General features: G+C 40.3%; 1 protein-coding gene across 1 annotated transcript in view; it reads left to right on the top strand.

The window, feature by feature from the left end:
• The window catches only part of SLC26A7 (solute carrier family 26 member 7), a 97,895-nt gene that overhangs the window by 54,279 nt on the left and 20,396 nt on the right, over positions 1–23,220 (top strand). The window contains exons 8-13 of the mRNA XM_060775588.2: positions 1,966–2,079; positions 7,163–7,240; positions 12,098–12,193; positions 18,004–18,110; positions 18,662–18,728; positions 19,550–19,687. Coding sequence (XP_060631571.2) covers positions 1,966–2,079; positions 7,163–7,240; positions 12,098–12,193; positions 18,004–18,110; positions 18,662–18,728; positions 19,550–19,687 — 600 coding nt within the window. The remainder of the gene's footprint in view (positions 1–1,965; positions 2,080–7,162; positions 7,241–12,097; positions 12,194–18,003; positions 18,111–18,661; positions 18,729–19,549; positions 19,688–23,220) is intronic.

Raw genomic sequence — 23,220 nt, 5'->3', positions numbered from 1 at the left:
GGTAAAATTGCTCTTCATTTTAAATATTGGTTTTTTTTTCTTTTTGTACTATGAACAAGATACGTGCAGTGTGCATAGGAATTTGTTCATGTCTCTTTCAATTAGTTCACACAAACACTCTCCACCCATCTGCCACTGGCCTGGCCCGTATGTCAAATTTTAAACAGAATACGGCCCCTGTGTCCAAAAGTTTGCCCATGTCTGATATAATATATAAAAATGTATTGGGACTCCATGAGAAACGTTTGCTTCAAAAATGGCTCCGCATCTGAAAATGTTTGAGAACTTCTGATTTAAAGTCCAACATGTATTTGAGGGTAGTGGCATCAAGAGGATTGCCTCCTCCGGAGAACTTGGATAAGTTCATAAGAAGATATGGTCTTTCAGATAGCCTGGACCTGGGCCATGTAAGGGTCTATAACTCATAACTAGCACTTTGAATTGTTCTTGAAAACATTATATGCTCCATGTAGCCAGTACGCAAAGAGATTTTTGTAGCACCTTTGAAATTGAGAGAAAAAAAGTTAGGACATAAGCTTTTGTAGACTTGTTTTTATTCACCTAAAGAAGTAGACATAGTCATTGTGGCCAAAAGCACTCTTGGGTATGATCTGATTGCTACACAGCTATAGATGGGACAGCCTATTCTATTCCACTTGTCATCTTCATCACTTCTGAAAGCTCTATTCTACTTCTTAGAGGCCATAGAGACAGCCATGTATTCATTGTAAGGAACTCCAAAGGGAGGGTTCTGCAGTATCCTGATGACAGGAAAAGACTTTTTTTTGTTTTAAAAAGGCATTTGGGAACTGTTGGGTTATGGTTTTGATTGTGTACTGCCTTGTCTCTATTTGTTACTGTGTAATGGATCTGTTTTTAATTTTTTTTTTAAAAAAATCTATTGATAGTTTAATCATATCTTAGATTTTGCATGCTTTCAATAATGTGAACTTCTAACTGTGTATGTTTTCACTTTTGTAGTTCCCAGGACTGGGGAAAAGACAGAAAATAATTAATAATAAGAAGTGTGGATATATTATAACATATCACATATTTATGATTTATAATATAATAATATGAGGAAGGCCATAGTAGAATACCTCTGCTTGTCTTGATAGATGAAATTTCAATAAGGTGAACCGTTTGCAGATGGAGGCTGAAGCTGACAAAACAATCAGGATAATCCAATGGGATAAATTCATGTATTAGCCCCAACTAGAGTAGGGTAGAGTAATAAGGGCTATTTAGGAGGCCACTGGAAGGAAGAGGAAGTATTTGAAAGAATGATGCCAGGTAATATGGAAAAAATGGATTGAAGTCATTTTTCTCTCCTCTTTTCTGACCCTGGAACTTTTTCAGGGTATGCCTAATTCACTTAGAATCATTCATTGGTGTATAAAATTGTGATGGCTGTTGAATGATTTGAAAAGAGGATGAGATGAATGAAAGATGGGTATGTTTATATGTTGGCTCTGTGGTGCTCTGTGTCCAGAGGCAGAAATGACAGGAAATCCTGGTTGCTAAAAGGCACCATGGCAGAGGAATAGAGCTAAACTCGAGAAAGACATCAGTTTGTTGCTGTCCATAACTGATAATTTTGTAATGACCTCCTGACCTCTAAATAACTTATGTCCAGGGAACCCTGTAGGCCTATTGAATCTATAGAATTTTCACTAAGTGTTGATGTATCATTCAGCAATTGATTCAGTGGGTTTACTCAAGTTGGGACTGGCTTTTGGATTTAGATTTTGAATTGCAATTTCAAGAATCCCGCAATTTCCTGGCCAGAGAATTCTGGGACATATTGTCTAAAAGTTAACATTTTTTAAGGTCAGAGAAGGCCATGATCTTCAGTTGCTTCATGAAAATCCGTACTGCAATAAGAAATATTGGAGCAGATGAGCTTTTGGTTTCATCCAACAAGATTTCCTTAGTTCTTGTCTTTTTTTTAAAACAACTTTCCAGGAATTATTGGCTCATGGCCTCAGCAATGTCATCCCTTCATTTTTCTTTTGCATCCCGAGTGCAGCAGCCATGGGGCGGACTATACTTCTCTACAGCACCGGAGCAAGAACTCAGGTAAGTTATGAAAAACTTATAGGAGATAGACAGAGTAATAGGAGAAAGAGAAAAAGTGAATAAATATAATTATCCCAAGGTGCTTTAAAATAAAATGTCTACCACACACAAAAAAGCAAGACATTTTGGTGTCTAAAACTGGGGACAAGATAGTGTTCCCTCACCCACTGGATAGCCAATTGACTCATACATCAATAGTGGCAATGGAATTGCATTTGTCATCATACCTGAGGTCAGCAGGTATTATGAGAATGGGTTCTTCATCAAAGAGAAGTGAAGAGCTGAACAGGAACAACCTGGAAACTCCTGCTTCCTAGTATCTGCCACCTGAAGCAGGGACCTCACTCTTCTCAATGGTAGGGTGGTCCGGCATTAACAGTCCCACAAATAAAAGATGTATCACAAGTTGTTCTATACTGAATAAAGGTCAGTTTATCCCAGAAATATGCCCATCAAAGAGCTCTTCCAACACTCTTCAACGCCAACTTCCAATAAAGATAGATTAATGAGGAAGTGTAATGTAATGAGTAGATACCCACAAATCTGACCCAAATTAGACTAGTCCATGTTTCCCTATTTTCTGCTTCAAAGCTTTCACAACCAAGGTGAAATGAAATAAATCATGATACCTAAGCAATACAATGATATGCGGAAAATATGTAAATATGATTCCTCTTTATAATTGTAAAGATAATGCCATTAACTGAATGACATTCAAAAAGTTTGGTCCATTAGAATGATGACTGCTGGGTAGTGAAAATCTACTGAAGACACCACAGTATACTGGGTTGAGTGTTGGGTTAGGACTCTTAGAAAGCAGTATTCAAATCTCCACTGGATCACAGAATGTCACTTTCTCTTAGAAAAAGGCAATGGCAAACCCTCTCTGAACAAGTATTACCAAGAAAATGCAATAAACGGTTCTGGCCCAGTTTACCTGTTTGAACATATCTTCCCCTATGAACCGTCTTGGAGATTAAGATCATCTGGAGAGACCCTGCTCTTGGTCCCGCTTCCTTCGAAGGCGCAATCGGTAGGAACAAGAGACAGGGCCTTCTCAGTGGTGGACCCTCGGCTGTGGAACTCTCTCCCCAGTATTATTAGATCAGCCCCTTCCCTCCTGGCCTTCAGAAAGAGAGTGAAAATGTATAGCATTTCCCATGTTCTTAATATTTTGTATTTTCAGTGGCTTCTCTACAAGCTGATACTGCTACTACACATTAACCATGTCACTATGTTGTACTGGCATGATAAACCTGTCAAACTGACATAGTGAAGAGCAAAAAAAAAAATGCTTTGCTAATGCTGTGTTTCATGGAGCTAGTCCTTGGAATAAATAATTTTATAAACCCAGATATTGTGTATTGTTACTTGGTACTTTTATATCATTTTGTCCCTGTGTCACTATGTGCTGTCTGAGTTCTAGGCTGATTTACTCCCATTCTTCAGATTACACCAGGGTTGTTTACATTTGATTTCTAGCCACAGAGGTTTATTTAATTATGAAGAACATGTCCTTGGACAGAATAATTCCAGAGTTTGAGATGGTAAAGGATGTGAGTCAGTAATAATTCAGCCACTTGCAAAGTTCTTGGTTCCCTATTTGGGGCAAAGTTGTCCTAGCTCTTAATTGCATTTCATGCTGCTCAGTATTTTAATTCCCAGATCCTATCTCATGTAGCATCTGGTTCCTTACTGCAATAATGTTTACCATGGATTCAAATGCCAAAAAGAATTTTTTAAAACAAGCAAAATATACTTTTTGAATAACTCCCAAAATTGCACAATTGTTTTGGCATAGGGATTCGGGAAACTGTAGTCCAAAAAAGTAACACATTCAAGATCTTCAATTAATTTATGTTTGAACATCATTAACGATAATCGAGGCAGTCATTATTTAACCTTCTCGAATACATAATAGGTGTGAAATTGAAGTCTCAGTGTGTATGTATTAATTTACTCATGAAATTTAGGGTGCTGAAAGCAGTGCAGTCCTCTGCTTGTCTACTCAGAAGCAAACCCCATAGGATTCGGTTGGATTTATTCTCAGACCTCAGTATATGGGATTATGCTCCCAGCAACTGACATTTTTTCTATTGTGTTTCTATTCAGAATAATTGAGAATCATTTTGAACCCCTTAATGGAAAAAGTTGGAGTTTAAGAGTTTAGTGGATTGGTTTTGTCATTTCGGAAATTCTGATCTGCAGTATTGATCTCATTAATATGTTCAATATGTTTCATATGTTTTGGTCAGAGCTTGTTGAGAATACATTTCTGGACAACAACTCTCAAATATCTCTTTTGCCAATATGGCCAGTCTTGATGGGTCCTGCAAGGTGGAAGTACAAAAAAAAACATTGTTTCCAAGCTCTGAGTTTGGCAAACTAGTAGAGAAGAACAGCATTCATGGAGCTGGCTTCGTGAAGTAAGATCATCATATCTCAGGAAAAAAAATGGGAGCCCATTTTTAATTGGATGCGCTATATTCCCATTGTTAGGAAAACTAGTACCTTTTGATTCTTGATTTAGGATGTTGATATTTTCTTCATCTGGCTGAAGGCAACTCAATCTTCTTTATCTTCCTTAGAAGCTTTAGGTGCTCTTACTGTCTATTACAGTACAGTAAGCTGATTCCTAATCCATCTAAAACACAGATGTGTGCTTTTCACCTTAAGAACAGGCAGGCATCCTGAGCTCAGGATTAGATGGGAAGAAATCCCACTGGAGCATTGCAGCACACCAAAATACTTGGGAATTACCTGGACCATGCTTTGACTTACAAGAAGCACTGCTTGACTATCAAGCAAAAAGTGGGTGCTAGAAATAATATCATATGAATCTGACTGGTACAACCTGGGGATCACAACCAGGCACAGTGAAGACAGCTGCCCATGTGCTTTGCTACTGAATACACATGCCCAGTGTTGAACACATTTCACCACATTCAGACAGTGGATGTGGCTCTTAATGAGACATGTTGTATTATCACAGGATGTCTATGCACCACACCACTTGAGAAATTGTACTGTTCAGCCGGTATTGCACCACCTGACAACCGCCAGAAAATAGCAGCCAACAATGAAAGGAGCAAGGTAGTGACATCTCCGGCCCATCCTCTGTTCAGATATCAGCCAGCACACCAACACCTTAAATCAAGAAATAGTTTTCTAAGTTCTACAGAGATAATCTCAGGAACATCTCAGTGAGCAAGAGCCCAAAAGTGGCAGGCTAAAATCTGGAACCTCAAGCCATGGCTGATACCGAATGAGAGACTCCCTCCTGGGCTCACAGAAGAGTGGGTGATTTGGGAGGCATTGAACAGACTGCGCTCTGGCACCATGAGATACAGAGCCAATCTTAAGAAATGGGGCTATAAAATGGAGTCCACAACATGCGGGTTTGGAGAATTGCAAACCACAGACCACCTACTGCAATGCAATCTGAATCCTGCCACATGCACAGTGGAGGAGCTTCTTGCAGCAGTACCAGAGGCACTCCAAGTGGCCAGCTTCTGGTCAAAAGAAATTTAGTATAATGCCTAGTTTTTAACTTCGTTTGTGTATTTAAATACATTACAACTGTACCCTCGATTTGCTTCTGACACGATAAATAAATAAATTTTCTGATTTGTTTTTTCTATGTCTGTTAGTGAAAAAATGGATCATAAATGAAGGCCAGTCACTGTAGCTGTGTTCACAATAGAGAAGGTCAACTAAAAAGAGCAAAAACAACTATGGCTTTGTGATCCTAGAGGCCAGACAGAGAGACAAAGCATGTTTAAAAAACAAAATAGGACAGCTGACAAACCAAACAGTCCTCTGTCTTGGCAAGGAAAGCTGATCCATTTACCTTCCACAAGTTGAATCCAGTCATGCTATTCATTCCAGCTATCATAAAACAAACAGAACTAATGAACAAAGGAAGACAAAGGGAGCTGTCCCCATCAAGGAGAGAATTGCTTATACAAAATAACTGAAGTACTTTTTACTGAGCATATTAAAAACCCTGCAAGCCTTGACCAGATTATATTATTATTATTATTATTATTATTATTATTATTGTTATTATTATTATTATTATTATTTTATCTGTATCCAGTGACCGGAGTCACACATCTCCCTTTAAATGGCCCATGGCCATACTAGCTGGGGAATCTTGGAAGAAATAGTTAAAAATTAATTTGCCAAACTCTCATCAAGATATAAATAAAAACACAGTGGTTAATTTTTATTTGCCATTAATGCAGTTTGGACATCATTTTAAGTGTCATGGCACAATACTATGAAATCATGGGACTTGTAGTTTTATAAGGTCTTTAGCCTTGTCTGCCAAATAGAGCTGGTGCTTCACCAAACTACAACTCCAAAGATTCCATACCACTGAGCTATGGCAGTTAAAGTGATGTCAAACTACATTCATTTTTCAGAGTAGTATGAATAAAAGCCTGACAGTTGCTTTGAGAGGGGGATTTGGAGGAGTGGAAAGATGGGAAAGTCACAGGCTTTCTCTGCCTGTCATCCTTCTATTCAATTCCTCATCCAGGAAATGTGACTGATTTTGTGACGTACATTTCCATTTAATATGTAGCCCCACTCTATGTCTCATTGCTTGCAGCTGGGCATACATCTCTTTTGATTGGAATGGTTAGGTAAACGCAAGCTGAAACTGAGCACACATTGTTTAAACTAGCCATACATACGCCATCCCTGAATGTTTTCCAGTTCAGAAGTTGAACTTCAGCGGTTTCTGCCTGTATCTGTGATCAGAAAAGTGAATCTTTGTGTTTGCCTATAATTTTTTGTATATTGTGTCTATTGGTATTTGATCCTGGTATTTCTCCTTTTGGTGGACTAAGAGCAGCCCACCACAGGTCAAATCTTAAATTATCTTCAGATGCTTTCAATCTACACTCCATGTGAGAGCCAAAATCCCCTTTCCTGGCTCCTTGAATTTTTATGTGTCTGCAATGTTTTGTTATGCTCAGCAGTTTTGTCAAACCAAACACTTTAATCTCATTTTAGACATGCTTCAGAATTTGAATAATGTGATTATTTATGCTTTTCCTTTCCAATTGTTTTTTAGGTGGCTTGTCTAATATCTTGCATGTTGGTGCTTGTGGTCATCTATGCAATAGGACCGATGTTGTGTTGGTTACCCATGGTATGGCTTTTTTCTTTTTTAATTAGTTTTTTTTTGCTGCACATATTTTCTTAGACCAAACTGTGCTTTTTGAAAATGACGGCTCCACCTTTCATTATGATTCCATGATTATTAATGTTGCAGAAGGGAGAGAACATACCAAAAATTGTGCCAAGAACAATTTTTTAAATAAAACTCATTTTATTTTGTTTGGACAAGAACAGGATCGCCTGTTTTCTATGGAACTTATTGCAGAAGTTCAGAATCTTTGCACCTAGTATATAATTTTGCAATAGGTTATTGGACTGGGTTGGAGTCAGGGCTTCTAACATCAGAGCTGGGATACAATTTTCTTTTGTTTTTTGTTTTATATGGGGAGCGTTCTACATAAGGAGGGATCATTTGAGAAGCAAAAGCAAGGCTTCTAAAAGGCAGATTGTCTAACACAGTGGCTCCCAACCTTTTTTGACCAGAGACCGCATTGACCAGGGACCACTCTCCAACATTAGTACCAAAAGGCTTACGAATCAGGTTTTGGTCAACTTTAGATTTGGTTTGTTTTTTGGGGTGCATTGTATAGACCACATCAGCTCTAGTTTCTGATACAGAACATATGCCATCCAATAGTCACCATCTGCTTACCCACAGAAAACCATATTTAATAATCTAGAGCTGATGTGGTGGTAGTAGAAATATTTTGTGGGTAGTCAGCCTCTCCCCTCTTCATGAGACAAGTCACTCTTGTTGCTGCATGGTTTTGAGGCAACAGTGCAGTTATAGTGAGGCCACGGACCATATTTTCATTCTTGCAGACCACTGGGGGTCCACAGAGCACAGGTTGGTAACCACTCATTTACCAGCACTAATGCCATGTCAGATTCCCCCTCCACAGTACAAAAGGCAAACATGCAGCATACTTTGCTTTTGCTTTACTCTGTTACCCTTTTTATAGGACTTAGGAGTTCACCGCTACTATAAAGTGACACTTCATATATGAATATACCTTTGTTAAGTAACAATATAATTTATCAGTTGAACTAGGACTCTGGGATATCAGGTTTCAAATCCTCACTTGACCATGGAAACCCATTGCATGACTCAGCTCCAGAAGAAGGCAATGGAAAGCCTCCTCTGAACAAATATTTCCCAGAATAGTTTGTGATATGTTCACTGGATGGTCACCATAAGTAGAAAATGACTTGAAGGCACACAACATCAGTTATCTTTAGTATGGCACTGCCCAAATTGGTGCCTCTCCAAAGTCAGTGTTCTCCCTTAAATACACAAATAACCCCTGAAATACTTTTTGAGACGGGTTTTGGCATGCTGTATCTCCAATGAATAATATGTGCTTAATTCTACAAAGCCACAATTTTTACAGCTTGTCAGTTGACAGTTTTTTAAACGGTATGGTATTCACCAAAGTGTACTTTCTGTATCCTTAAAATGGAGAAAAGGGGTTGTTCAGAGGGATGTAGAAAAGCAAGAGAAATGGAAGTAAGATCTAATGATTTCTATAAACTATGCTGTGGACTCCAAAAGCCTTGCTCCAATGCCATTTACAATACAACTCTAAATGGAATCAAGTCTCAATAATGGATTGAGTGGAGTTTACTTTAATCAAAGTGTGCATAATACTATTTTATTCAGAGAATATTTGTATCAATGGCTATCAGTGGTGTAAGAACAGAAACAGTAACTCTGATATTCAGGGTTAGTGCACCCTGATGTTCAAAGGCTTGAGTCAAAGAAAGGAAAGTGATTATCTTAATTTTGATCTGTTTTAGAGTTTGCCAGAGCTTGGAAGTCTTTCTTTTTTACTGCAACATGTAGAATTTATCAGGTTGTACTTCGAGAGAGATGAGGGGGGCAAATTCTGAAAGTTGCAGTTATTTTCCAATTTTTAAGCCTTTTCCATTGGTTGCAGAAGGAAGAGTGAAAGACTATGTTTAAGCTGAGGCTAGGAGCTCCAGTGGCGCAGTGGGTTAAACCCTTGTGCTGGCAGGACTGAAGACCAACAGGTTGGAGGTTTGAATTGGGGAGAGCGCAGATGAGCTCCCTCTGTCAGCTCCAGTTCCCCATGTGGGGACATCAAAGAAGCCTCCCACAAGGATGGTAAAACATCAAAAAACATCCAGGCATCCCCTGGGCAATGACGTTGCAGACAGCCAATTCTCTCACATCAGAAGCAACTTGTAATTTCTAAACTCACTCCTGACACACACTCACACACAACAAAAACCTGAAGCTGGTGCTATATGATACTGCTGGTTGGTTTGTTTCCATATTACAGACAATATAGATATACTTTTCTTGTCTTGAGAAGATGTTGCTTTAGCTGTCATGACATTAATGGCTTACATTGCCAGAAACAGCCTTTTGTTTGATGTTGTTTATATCTCATTTTTACCACTATGATGTCCAATGTGATGTACAACAAGGTGAAAACAAGGTAGAGCCAAAAAACTGGTGGTAAAAAAGTTACGATGTAATTAAACAAGCTGTTGAATTAAAACATCATTAATCTAGAAAATATAGAGTTCTTTAAAATAGTAAAAAAAAAATCAGCATATACTCCATAAACATACTATTCTGCAAAAAGAATCACTAATTAACTAACAAGAAGTATTTTCTTGCTGGTAGAAAGGGAATAGAAAGCTTGGCTTCTCGTGAAAGGCAATTCTATAGCTTAAGAGCAGAAAGTGACAAAGTTCTCCTGCATATTCTTACCCAACATATTAGTGACAAGTGTGCATCCAAGATGCACATCCAAGTGTGCATCTTAACCTTCCTTTAAGAAGGTTAAGAACCCAAGTGGGCACATTGCCATATTGGCTGCAGTGTTGACTGGTGATTCCCATGTCATTGGAGCAGTGAATCTCCTCCACATTAATCTGGATGTTGAAGGAGCTCTCCAAGGTGCTAAAACAATTTTGTGGAAAGAGTTCCCCTGAAGTGAGAGGTAGATCGGGGCATATGGTGGCTGCTGGTTAAGTATACTACACTCCTTTATCTGAGTACTTGATATCCACTTGAGATCCTCCTGGAAGTGCTTGTGGGCATCTCTCTATACTCCAGTGCTATTTCTATGGCATGCTTCTGGCTCAACTAAAGTAAAAATATAGGGGTTACTAGTACCTGTAGTTTCAGGTTGCCACAAAGGGGATCTTGAAATGTATCTCATGAGTTCAAAAAATTCTGGTTTCATAAGTGTTTCCCTAGACTTTTTTTTTTTAGGCAGGGCGGCATTACATATGCATTAATATACAGAAACAGAGCTGCTTTGTTGGACTACAACTTCTAGAATTGTCTAGCCGGCATGATTCTGCCAGCTTGGTTTCTGTGAGTTGTACCATTATTCCAAGCTCTGGGTGTCTCAATTCCCCCAAAGATTTAGCTTTATAAATGCAGGAGGCTTTTCAGATTGAAAAAATAATGGCAGGATCGTGTAACTGGGTATTTTTGTCTAATGTTTAGTTAATGTTTAATGCTCACAACGAATAGCTGCTTGTATGCAACTTTATGTAGAAGGAAGCCCTGTTGTTTTCAGTCTGATTTAACTACATGCTCCTTTACTTGGGTGAAAGTTGCCTTCAATTTAGTGGTTTTCCTTTTGAATAAATATTTTATTGAGAACATTGATATCCTGCCTAATAATTATGTTAATAAAGCATTAAAATATAGTTAGAGTCACTGAACAGTGAAAACAGAGGGCAATTTCTGGCTTAAAATCTTGGAACAAAATTTTAGCACTTCAAAGAAATCGAATACATAAAGAAATACAAAGGGCCAAACAGCAGAAAGAAATATACCTTGTCACTATATATGTAACTGATATTTATGTATAAGTATCTGAATTTTAACCATTGTTAAGTATGGTGAGTATGCTTACAATCAGTATTTTGTAAGAATCAGAAGCATAATATTTTTGAAGGTAACATTTTTTACATTTATTATTATTTACAATGGGTTAATGGGTCAGTGTGTATTTAAAACCATTTTATTAGATTTTATTACAGTAACAAAATGGAAATACAAAAACACACATACACAACTATCATAGATACCAAATGAGGTATACATATACATAGATACAAGTTAAAGATTTCATTGCACATTTGGACGCAATGTCTGGCGGCGAATAGATTCCACATCTATGTGATTGTGAAATAATAACCGAGTTCTCAATCTGACCATAATTTATACAAGGCCAAAGGCCTGTCTAAAGAGCCATGTTTTTAAACTAGCATGAAAGGCTTGGAGAGTGGGAGCTAACCTAATCTTTCTAGGGAGCGTATTCCAAAGCCAGGGAACCACCACTGAGAAGGCCCTTTCTCTTGTACCCACCAACCATACTTGAGACAGTGGTGGGACCCAGAGAAGAGCATCCCTGACAGATCTCAGAGCCCGTGTCAGGTCATAGAAGGAGATGCAGTCTTGAAGAAGATAGGTTGGACCCGATGCATATAGGGCTTTATAGGGGATAACATCCATTTTTCATTGGGTCCAGAAAGTTACCAGGTGCCAGTGGAACTGCTTTAATAGGGGCGTGGTGTGCTCCCTATAGCTAGCCCCAGTTAGTAATCTATTATTACTTATTATCTGGTATAATCAAAATGTTGTTCAAATTTATCCTTGTACTTGGCATCGACATGTCATATTCATTATCCTGGCCTCTATGATATGGTCTGCAAAAGTCACATATGTAGTTCTTCTGGATTTTTGCATTATTCATATTTAGGGATATTAATATCTGTAACAGAGAAGTGTCTGCAGGCGGCCTGGAAACCTGCCATGTCTTTTGCCAAAATATTTTCTCCTACACATTTGGAGAAAATAGCTGAGCTCACCTTCTAACAAATGCTTCTTTCATTGCAGTGTGTTCTTGCAAGTATCATTGTAGTGGGGCTGAAGGGGATGCTGATGCAGTTCCGTGACTTAAAGAAGTATTGGAATGTGGATAAAATAGACTGGGTAAGTGAGATTCAACTTGAGAGTTTTCGTCCAAGTGTCCTTTGGTTCATGAAATAATTTCCCTTGTGCCACCTGAAAAATCACACTTCTTTTTACCACCAGGGAAGAAAACCCAATACTGAGAATCAATAATAGAATCCATTATTTCTTTTCTTCTTTCTTTCTTTCTTTCTTTCTTTCTTTCTTTCTTTCTTTCTTTCTTTCTTTCTGCTTTGGGAACATTTCAGACACAGATTATTGAAGAAAAATCAGTTTTTGTATTCTGACTATGAAAAGTAGATTAATTTTCTCCAGAATCCAAAATATTAGGAGGATGTGAGATCACTCAAGGAAGACAGACCAGCTTAGGACTGGATTGATCTGAAATGACTAGTTTTATAGATTCAAAAGACCAGTCTATCCTCCTAACTCCCCAAATGTATGAGAAGGTATCACTTCTTAATGGAGTAGCCGCAGTGGTGCAGTCGGTTAAATCCTTGTGGTGGCTGAACTACTGACCTGAAGACCTTAAAGTTGATGGTTCAAATCTGCGAGATGGAGTGAGCTCCTGTCTGTCAGCCCCAGCTTCCCATGTGGGGAAGCTGGGGCTGACATGATAGAAACCTCCCACAGGATGGTAACACATCCGGGCATCTCCTGGGCAACATCCTTGCAGACGGCAAATGCTTTCACACTAGAAGCAACTTGCAGTATATTCTCACAATAAAAAAAAACTTCTTTATGTAATAGGAACTCAAGCATTGGAACCTAATGAGTTCCACATTTGATTTGATAGATATTTTGAGGCAAATTTTCACAAATGAATATTTGTGGGGATGTTTTCTAATAAAAATTATAATGTTAAAAGACTGGTCTGAAAAAAAGAGAGGAAGGAATGAAGGTGAAATGCCTTTAGGTACGAGACACAGGCTCATTTTCTATGTAAAATATGAACTACCGAATCCACTTGTCTGACTCGGAGGAGTGGTGCTCATCTCAATTTCTAAGCCAAAGAACTGGCGTTGTCAATGGACACCTCCAAGGTCATGTGGCAAGCATGACTGCATGAAGTGCCTTTACCTTCCCGCAGAAGTGTTATCTATTGATCTACTCACATTGGCATGTTTTCAAACTGCTAGGTTGGCAGAAGCTGGGCCTGACAGAGGGAGTTCACCCTGCTCCCCAGATTCGAACCGCCAACCTTTTGGTCAGCAAGTTCAGCAGCTCAGTGGTTTAACCCCTGCATCACCAGGGGGCTCACAGCTTAGATATTAATGATTTTATAGCAGGGAATGAAATCAAGATGGTTGCTCTTTTAAAGACATTGGAAATAGTTTGTTGTGTTTTTAAAAAATGTATATAAATAAGGAACACGGGAGAGCATGTACTTTAAATAACCAAAAATCAAGCTTAGTATCTTCATTGCTTTGGGAAGTAAAAGTTTAGCTATTCATTATTATCTTTTAATGTCAAGTTATTATTGTAGAAAGGAGTGTGTTTTGATTACGGTAGTGGCGGCAGCATTGATACTAAAATGTGAAATTGTTCCTATCTGACTCACTGTCTTCTTGTGAGAGCATTATTAGAGAGGTTTTTTTTAAATGTGTATTTTGAGTCTTGTTATGTCCCATGATTTTCTGTTATGGTTCAGACATCAATGAAATTTCTTTGTTCTGCGTCAGATCAGGACAGAATCATGACTTACTTTTTAACAAAGAGATCTGGCTGAAGGCCATAGTCAACTCCAAAAGGGCGATTCAGAGATGAGGATATGGTTATTTTGGCCAGCCTTACCAGGCATTTGCGTGTCATGTTATGATTAAAATGAAGATGTCCCATTGCCAAAGGAGAAATCTTTAAGGCGCTAAGCAACTTTTTCGAAGTAAATATTGGTCTGGTGTTTTACGTAGTTTCAAACTTGACTGAGGACTCACAGAGGAAGAATCACAAAAGCTAGTAAAACGAGAATGAATACAGGGAAAACATTTTGCTAATCTTATAAACAAAACATTCTTGTATTCCATCCTTAAGCGTGTTGGAGACTTTATTTGTCAATAGCCCTGATTGATGCTAAAGTGGACAAAGAACCACAATACAGTTGCTATTGGTGATAACTGTTGTTATCACCACTACTTGCTTATGTATCCTTCTCCCTGGAAGCAGAAAGAGTTGGAAGAGACCTCGTGGGGCATCCAGTCCAACCCCCTTCCAAGAAGCAGGAAGATCGCATTCAAAGCACACCGACAGATGGCCATCCAGCCTCTGTTTAAAAGCCTCCAAAGAAGGAGCCACCACGACAGTCTGGGCAGAGAGTTCCACTGCTGAACAGCTCTCACAGTCAGGAAGTTCTTTCTAATATTCAGATGGAATCCCCTAGACAATGATGGAAAAGCTAAAATGCAGATCTTTGGCTCACTGTAGCGATCCAGTATCTGCTATTGTTGACATGAGTTCATAGAATTGTTGTGTTTGCAGGACATTGGAATGAGTATTCTAGGCAGACCTGAAAATTATTCAGGTGCAAACCTCATTGTTGAGAAAATGCCAGCTTTGTTTGCATTGAACGTATAATAATTCTCTTCTTGTCTTGTTTCCTATTGTGTAAGATTTCTAGAAAGGAATGGCTTGCCACTATTCTTTCTCTGTCTGCTTGTCCTATCCTTGGAATCCAAAGACATAGTTTTGAAAAGCAAATGCTGAGCCAGCTGTTTTCACTAGACTGTACAGTTCAGTGCTTGTACAAAGAAACTGATGTATTCCAGATAAGACGGCAATTTCATTTTGGCTAATTCATTCTGTGGGATGTGAATTGTGATATGATTTATGTAGAAGTATATCCGTTAGGAAAGAGACCTGGAACAATCAGATTGCTTCATCCAGGTACCAATTTGTTATCAGAGGAAAATACTCTACCGTTTTGGCATCCTTGAAATGCAGAAGGCAACAATAAAGCAGCCTTTTTCATCTGTTTTCTGCCAATATGTAAATATTATATTTGTTTTACTGCTTGCAATTTAGATTTTTTTTCATTGATCTCTCTTTGCCATTCAATTTGCAATATAAATCTTGGGTTTTTATGAGGAGCAAAACAGCACTATTGTGCCATGGCTGAGAATAATAAGCAGCACTATGAAATTCAATAAAATTGAACTGAAAAGCAATTGAAACTTTCTGCAGAAATGAGCAGATTTTAATTTCAAATCTGTAAAAAGAAAACTTTCATGCTTTCCCTTTCCCACACTTCAACACTATGGATCAAGCTAGTAAAAATCAAGGATTGAATTTTATGGATCTTTTAGGCTGGCAACATTGCTTAATGGTTTTTAACTGGGAATTAAAAAAAAATTCCTGTTTATATTTAATCTTGTCTTAATGTTCGTATATATGTATATTTTAAATAATTATATTGATGCTTTTATATTAAACCACTTCGGGAGAGATAAAGTAGGGTATTAATAATAGTAATAATAATGAGCAAAGGAAGCTGGCATTGGCTAGAACAATACATAAAACATATTCTTCTGAATTAAACACTTCCTTCAGAATTAGTTCTAGAAACTGCTATACTACAAACTCTCAAACATTTGGATTGTAGTAGATGCAAAAATGGGGTCACCTATGGGACTTGTGATTCATGGATCTTGGATCAGTCACTGTCTCTTGCCTTGGGGTTGGGAACTATCCTGCAAGACTTATGTGGTCTTCCATTACTGTTCTTGTGATCCCTGAAATCCATTCACTGGCTTTCCAGAACTTTTGAAAAACAAAAATAGACAGTCACCACTTCTGGGTTTTTCTGGAGGATGCAATACATTCTCATAGTAAACAAGGTACGCTGTTCCACACAAACCTTGTTTCAAGTTCAAAAGTGCTTGCCTTAAAATTGGAAATGATTTTCTGTAGAGATCCAGTGAGAGGAATAGGGCAGCTGTGGTCCTGAACAATCTCATGTCTGAAATACTCTGAGCTACATGAAAGGTTGCTGGGAGAATAAAACTGCAAACTTCTTAGCTTCTGCCAGGAAGGATAAGGAAATCCTTTATTTAATAGAATGGAACACCTTTTAAAAATGGGTGTTGTGCCCATGACTTACTTATCATGGTTCAATCTTGAAGAATGTTTCATTCCTGATCCACAATTACTCTTGATCTTACTTATTTTTCCTACATGCCTTTTTCAAAATGCACTTATATTTACAGCTTCTCCACAGCACTATTAGTTGGGTCTGCCAAAGGTGTAACTATGAGGGACAGGAGACAAAATGAGGACATTAGCTCCTCAAATAAGAATTCTGCCCCCTAAAATGAACTTTTCCTTCAGTCTTCAATTTTTTTAACATTGCAGAGTGTGATAGTGAAAGTTGTTCATACCTAGAACTGTTATGTTTGTGATGTTCGTGTTCCCTTGCTGGATTTATTTGCACCTTTTCTTTGGATAGCTAAACATTTAAATACTCAACTGAATATTTAAGTTACAACAAAGCTAGACATTTGAAGCCAGAAGGAAAATGTCATGGGGGAAGGAAAAAACCTTATTTTTTCACACACACACACACACACCAACTGAGATCAATTGAAAACACATCAGTATCATTTAAGTGGAATCAGACTATCTTAAAATGTCAGAATTGCTGTTTACTCAAAGAGTTGTAGTGTTGGATTTCTATACTATCAAAGAGCAAGAAATTCTAGGTATTTTTGGAGCCACCCAGGCAGGTTACTTCACAGAGGACTTCACGTGGCAATATAAAGTGGTAGCTGTCCATGGTACTAACACCTTATACACCATCTGAAGACCCATCTACATGAGCCATGTTCTCCGGGGCTGGTCTGAAGTGACAATATGCTGGATTGACCCCAAGGGTGGCTACACTGCCTGACTCCATTCGCTGCAGCAGCGAGGCCGAGTCGACTGCCAAGAAGTGCTGAATCTGGTTTGATCCCTCTGGATGGCCACTATTACCTGTGTTCTGTTGTCCTCAATATAGTAGTAGTGTGGCCACAAATCTCCAAAGAGCTCCTAGCTATCTCTAGGCACCTTTGCCTAGAGAAGCAAAAGCACACATGCAATTCAGAGAGGAGGGGAATAAGGAGGAAATGATCCCCCTCTCCTCTTCACGTAATGTGAGCATTTTTGCTTAAGTTATTGAAAGCACTTAGAGATGGTCAGGAATTCTTCGGAGCTCTATGGCCACTACAGTGGTAACAACATGACACAGGTAAGAGCATGGAGGAAACAGGATGGTGGCACTGACCCGTATGAACAGTAGGGCTGACTGTGAATCAGAACCAGCCTAACTGTTCACATTACGTCAAAATGTGGGGCTGCTCCAGAACTTTTAGGAAGTTTGAGAACATTCCCCAATTTTCTATAACAGGAACACAACCCCCTAAAGTGTCTGTGGCTTGCCTTAGGGCAAGATGGCTCCAAGCATCATGTAAATGCTGCAGAGTGAATTCTTACACACTTTTAGGTATAGTGCCCATGTGGATATGCTTTGAGATAAGAATAACATAGGTCCTCTCTTTATAGGTAAATCTAAATTGCCAGGAGAAACCTACTATGTAACTTACTGCAAGTAGTCTTTAAATATGGTAGTCTACATGCGTTCATGTTTTGTGTTCAGGACAATTTAATACTCCTTTCTTTTGCCAGTTTAATAATCCATCATGTCTACTGCAATAAGAAGTCAAAATATTGCATCTTAAATCTCAAACCTAATGAAATTACTCTGTGTTCTAATTACAATTAGAATGATAGTGTGAATAAAATGTATAATAGGAAGTAGGAATCGTTTTTTAAAAAGCTAACACCTTTTTTGTTCCTTACAGAGTATATGGGTTAGTACCTACGTGTTTACAATTTGCTTTGCTGCTAATGTTGGACTGTTGTACGGTGTAGTCTGCACTATACTGATAGTGGTTTTCCGCTTCCCAAGGTGAGACGCTCCTGCAGATATTGAAATCATGTTATTTTATCTACTTTAAAAAAATATTTCAATCTACTTCATTAAATGGAAAATCTGTGCTACCTACTTAAATGCCATTTTCGGTAATTTCATAATTTTTACAGTTTTTACTGGGTTTTTACATGTATTGTTGTTTTTATACTTACGTCATATATTTATACTTGTTTATTTATGTATTGTGTATTGTGGTTTATTTCTGGCATTGTAGTGCTTCTGTGAGCTGCCCTGAGTCCCCCTGGGTAGATGGTGGGGGGGGGGGGTACAAATAAAGATTTATTATATAGAATTATAATGCCAGTTTAGTTGTCATGCCTTTCTCCAGAGTCCAGGTTTTTCCAGAAGGTTGATAATTTTGTTCCCCAGAATGCATTCCGATGCATATTCATTCATGAAATTAGTAATCTGTTGTATTTCACATTGAAATTGTCAGAGACCACAAGGAAACTGTTAATTTTATAAAAGACATTTACATCCAAGGTGAACACAGCTTTATTTTTACCCCTTTTATGCACATGTTACAGAGCAACAACACTGAGCCTGAAACAGATGAAAGAAGCAGAATGCAGATTCAAAACAGAAACAGATAGCGTAAGCTCAGTTTTCTTATTCTCCTTTATATCCTAAGAAAGAGAATGTTCAGCTTTGGAGAATGTGCTTGTCTTTTCTGGAAACACGGGAATTTCAACTCTCTGGAGAGAACAACACGTAGAGACATTTTTCTCATGTATAACCTTCAATGAAAACCTCATTAACCAGGCAATAGTTGGCATGCAACTGGCATCCCTTGGCATTCAAGATAATACTGGACATCTGTCAGGTCCCCATCCACAAATCACCTCTTCTTTCAATTTTCACACCTCATACTCAGTTCTTCCAGGGTTTCTTTCAATTCACGATTTATATTTATTTGCATGCTGTTGTGTTTTGCTACTGCATATTATGTGTCTTCAAGTCATTTTCAATGTATGGCTACCCAAAGGCTATTCTACCAAGTTTGGGTTTTTTGGGAGGCAAGTTTGACTCAGTGGGAGGTTGACATTGGCTCCCCCCTTAAATTGAAAGACAGTGACTTGCCCAAGGTTCCCACGGCTGAACAAGGACTTTGAGTTCAGTACTCAAACTATTGCACCATGCTGCCTTTCCCTTAAGGATTCCATAAACTGTATCTACCTCATGAGAATTGATTCCTTTCACACAAAATGTAGTATGTCTTGGGTGATATAAACATGTTTGGAAAACATGCAGATTGCAGAAAATGCTTTCACATTTCTGTAATTTTCATGTAGTCAGTTTAAACCCCTTGCTCCATTATGCTTTTCTGCAACTGCTGGATGATGTAGTAGTTTTCAATAAAGCCATGTTCGATTGGTTTTCTTCAAATGCCATTCTTTTTTTTTTCTATTCCAAAGGAGTCTTCACAACAAGTCAAAATAGTTTCTGTAAATAATCCATTAGTGTTTTTGAATGCCAAGAAGTTTCACATGGATGTATCAAAACTAATCCAGAAGGAGATCACATGCATATATCTACCTGAAGATATGAACAAGGTAGGGCACAGAGGTTGGAAAAATAACACTGTTCCAGAACCCCACAGCCAGAATGACCAGCATGACATCTGGTAAAGTATGCTTGCTGATGGAGTACATTTTTTTTTTTGGCATTTCCATTATACAGTTGTAGACCATGTTTTTCATCTATATGATGAACTAGAGAACCATCTTATACTTTAAAATTACATAGAATGGTGCTCTAGAATAGCAATTTCTATATCTTAGAAGTTATTGCATTTGGCCTTTTGGCGGAATTGCCATGACTCAAGAGTAGAAAACAAACCAGAGAAGACAGGAGAATGGAAACCTGTTAGATTACTGACCCACCTCACTAACCTTTGTTTCTACCAGGTGCAGCCTATAGATTGTGTGAATAAAATGACTTTTTGTACCCTTAGAGGGGATTTTGGGGATAATCTTTTCACATGGGGAGTGTATCAGAGAATGTGGCCCAGCATTATGTCCCCCAGACCTTAGCAGTTTTCCAACACTGCTCTACACTAACTGGCAGCTGCCCTCCAAAACATACCTGGATATGGCTAGAATTGACCCTGAGATCTTCTGCACACAAAATATAAGGTCGTTGCCATATTCTATCTGTGGGATTTGTAGTAAAAGAGTGTATTATTTATTTATTTATTTATTTATTTGCTATACTTGTATACCGCCGTTTCTCAGCCTAGCCGGCGACTCAACGCGGTTTACAACAACTTATAACAAACAACAGTATACAGTTTTAAAAGCATAAAAACATAATCCACAATACATATATCAATAAACAATCCAATACATCTCTTGACTAAAAACGTGATCCAGTTTCGTCGTCCAAATTGCCAGTCCTTCAATCATTACACTTATTGCACTGGATTAACCGAACGCCTGCTCGAACATCCAGGTTTTTAGTCTTTTCCGGAATACCATCAATGAGGGGGCTGATCTTACCTCCATGGGAAGGGCGTTCCAAAGCCGCGGGGCCACCACAGAAAAGGCCCTGTCTCTCGTCCCCGCCAGCCGCACCTGTGAAGCAGGCGGGATAGAGAGCAGCCCCCCCCCCAGAAGATCTTAGGGTCCTGGTGGGCTGATAGGCCGAGATACGTTCGGATAGGTAAGTTGGGCCAGAACCGTTTAGGGCTTTAAAGGCCAACGCCAGCACTTTGAATTGAGCCCGGTAGCAGATCGGCAGCCAGTGGAGCTGGTGCAGCAGAGGAGTTGTATGCTCCCTGCGCTCCGCTCCTGTTAGTATCATGGCTGCCGAGCGTTGGACTAATTGGAGCTTCCGGGCCGTCTTCAAAGGCAACCCCACGTAGAGAGCATTGCAGTAGTCTAAACGGGATGTAACCAGAGCGTGGACTACCGTGGCCAAGTCAGACTTCCCAAGGTACGGGCGCAGTTGGCACACGAGTTTTAACTGTGCGAATGCTCCCCTGGTCACCGCCGAAACCTGGGGTTCCAGGCTCAACGATGAGTCCAGGATCACACCCAAACTGCAAACCTGCGTCTTCAGGGGGAGTGCGACCCCATCCAACACAGGCTGTAACCCTATACCCTGTTCGGCCTTGCGACTGACCAGGAGTACCTCTGTCTTGTCTGGATTCAATTTCAATTTGTTCGCCCCCATCCAGACCGTCACAGCAGCCAAGCACCGGTTCAGGACCTCAACAGCCTCCTTAGTAGCAGGTGGAAAGGAGTGACAGAGTTGGACATCATCCGCGTACAGATGGCATCGCACTCCGAAACTCCGGATGATCTCACCCAGCGGCTTCATGTAGATGTTAAACAACATGGGAGACAGTATTGAACCCTGAGGAACCCCACAAGACAAAGGTTGTGGGGTAGAACAGGAGTCTCCCAGTAACACCTTCTGAGACCGGCCCTCGAGGAATGAGTGGAGCCACTGTAAAACAGTCCCTCCAAGACCCATTCCCGCGAGGCGTCCCAGAAGGATACCGTGGTCGACGGTATCGAAGGCCGCTGAGAGGTCCAGCAGCACCAACAGGGACACACTCCCCCTGTCGAGCTCCCGGCGCAGATCATCCACTAAGGCGACCAAGGCTGTCTCGGTACCATGCCCCGGCCTAAAGCCAGACTGTGCCGGGTCCAGATAATCCGTGTCTACCAAGAATGCCTGGAGTTGTGAGGCCACCACACGTTCCAGGACTTTGCCCAAAAAGGGGAGATTGGAAACAGGCCGAAAGTTGACGAATTGAGTGGGGTCCAGTGATGGTTTTTTCAACAGCGGTTTTATTACAGCTTGCTTTAAGCTGGCTGGAATTTTGCCTTCCCGAAGGGAGGCATTAACCACCACCTTCACCCACTCGGCCAATCCCCCTCTGGCCTCCTTCAGAAGCCAGGATGGGCAGGGGTCTAGGATGCATGTGGTAGCTCTCATTCCTCCAAGCACCTTGTCCACATCCTCGGATTGAACCAATTGAAATGAATCCATCAAAACCGGACAAGCAGATGCTCGTGTTACATCCTCAGAGACTGCCGTTAATATGGTATCCAGACCAGAGCGGATCAAAGCGACTTTGTCTGCAAAGAACTGAGCAAAGGCTTCACAGCGAACTGCCGAGTCATCAGGGCACCCATCCTGCATGGTGGGTTTTAAAAGGCCTCTGACAACCCGGAACAGTTCAGCCGGACGGTTCTTTGCAGACGCAATAGTAGCCGCAAAGAAAGTCTTCTTTGCGGCTTTTATTGCCGCGGCATATGCCCTTAAAAAGGACACAAACCGTGTTCGATTTGGCTCGCTCGGATTCGAACGCCACACGCTCTCTAGTTCCCTCTTCTTTCGCTTCAACGCTGCCAGCTCCTCAGTGAACCAAGGAGCTTGTTTAGCTCGGCTACTTGAGAGGGGACGTTCTGGAGCGATTGTGTCTATTGCCCTAGCCATCTCCCCATTCCAGAGAGCGACCAGGGCATCGACAGGGTCACCAACCGAGGCGGCGGGAAATTCCCCAAGAGCCGTCAGGAATCCATCCGGATCCATAAGCCTCCTGGGGCGGACCAACTTAATGGGTCCTCCACCTCTGCAGAGGTTAGGGGGTGCAGTTAGTCTAAAGCTGACCAGGTGGTGGTCGGTCCATGGCAACAGAGAGATGGATAACTCCTCAACACCGCCACCTTCCTCCCATCCCTGGCAGAAAACCAAGTCCAATGTGTGTCCAGCACTGTGGGTGGGGCCAGATACCTGTTGGGACAGCCCCATGGTTGCCATGGCAGACATGAAGTCCTGAGCCGCTCCCAGTAAGGCGGCCTCGGCGTGGACATTGAAGTCCCCCAGCACAAGCAGCCGCTGAGACTCCAATGCCAGGTCCGAGACCACCCCCGCTAGCTCAGTCAGGGAGACTGTAGTGCAGCGAGGTGGACGGTACACTAACAGAATCCCTAATCTGTCCCGGTCACCCACCCTCAGGTGGACGCATTCAAAATTTGTTGACTGCGGGATGGGGGCCCTGGTCAGAAGAATGGAATCTCTATAGACCACTGCAACCCCGCCTCCCCGCCCTCCGGATCTTGGCTGGTGCTAC

This window comes from Anolis sagrei, chromosome 4 (genome assembly GCF_037176765.1).
Source record: "Anolis sagrei isolate rAnoSag1 chromosome 4, rAnoSag1.mat, whole genome shotgun sequence".
Lineage (NCBI taxonomy): Eukaryota > Metazoa > Chordata > Lepidosauria > Squamata > Dactyloidae > Anolis > Anolis sagrei.
Note: the sequence above shows the minus strand (reverse complement) of the source record. Positions and strands in the feature narration are given on the sequence as shown.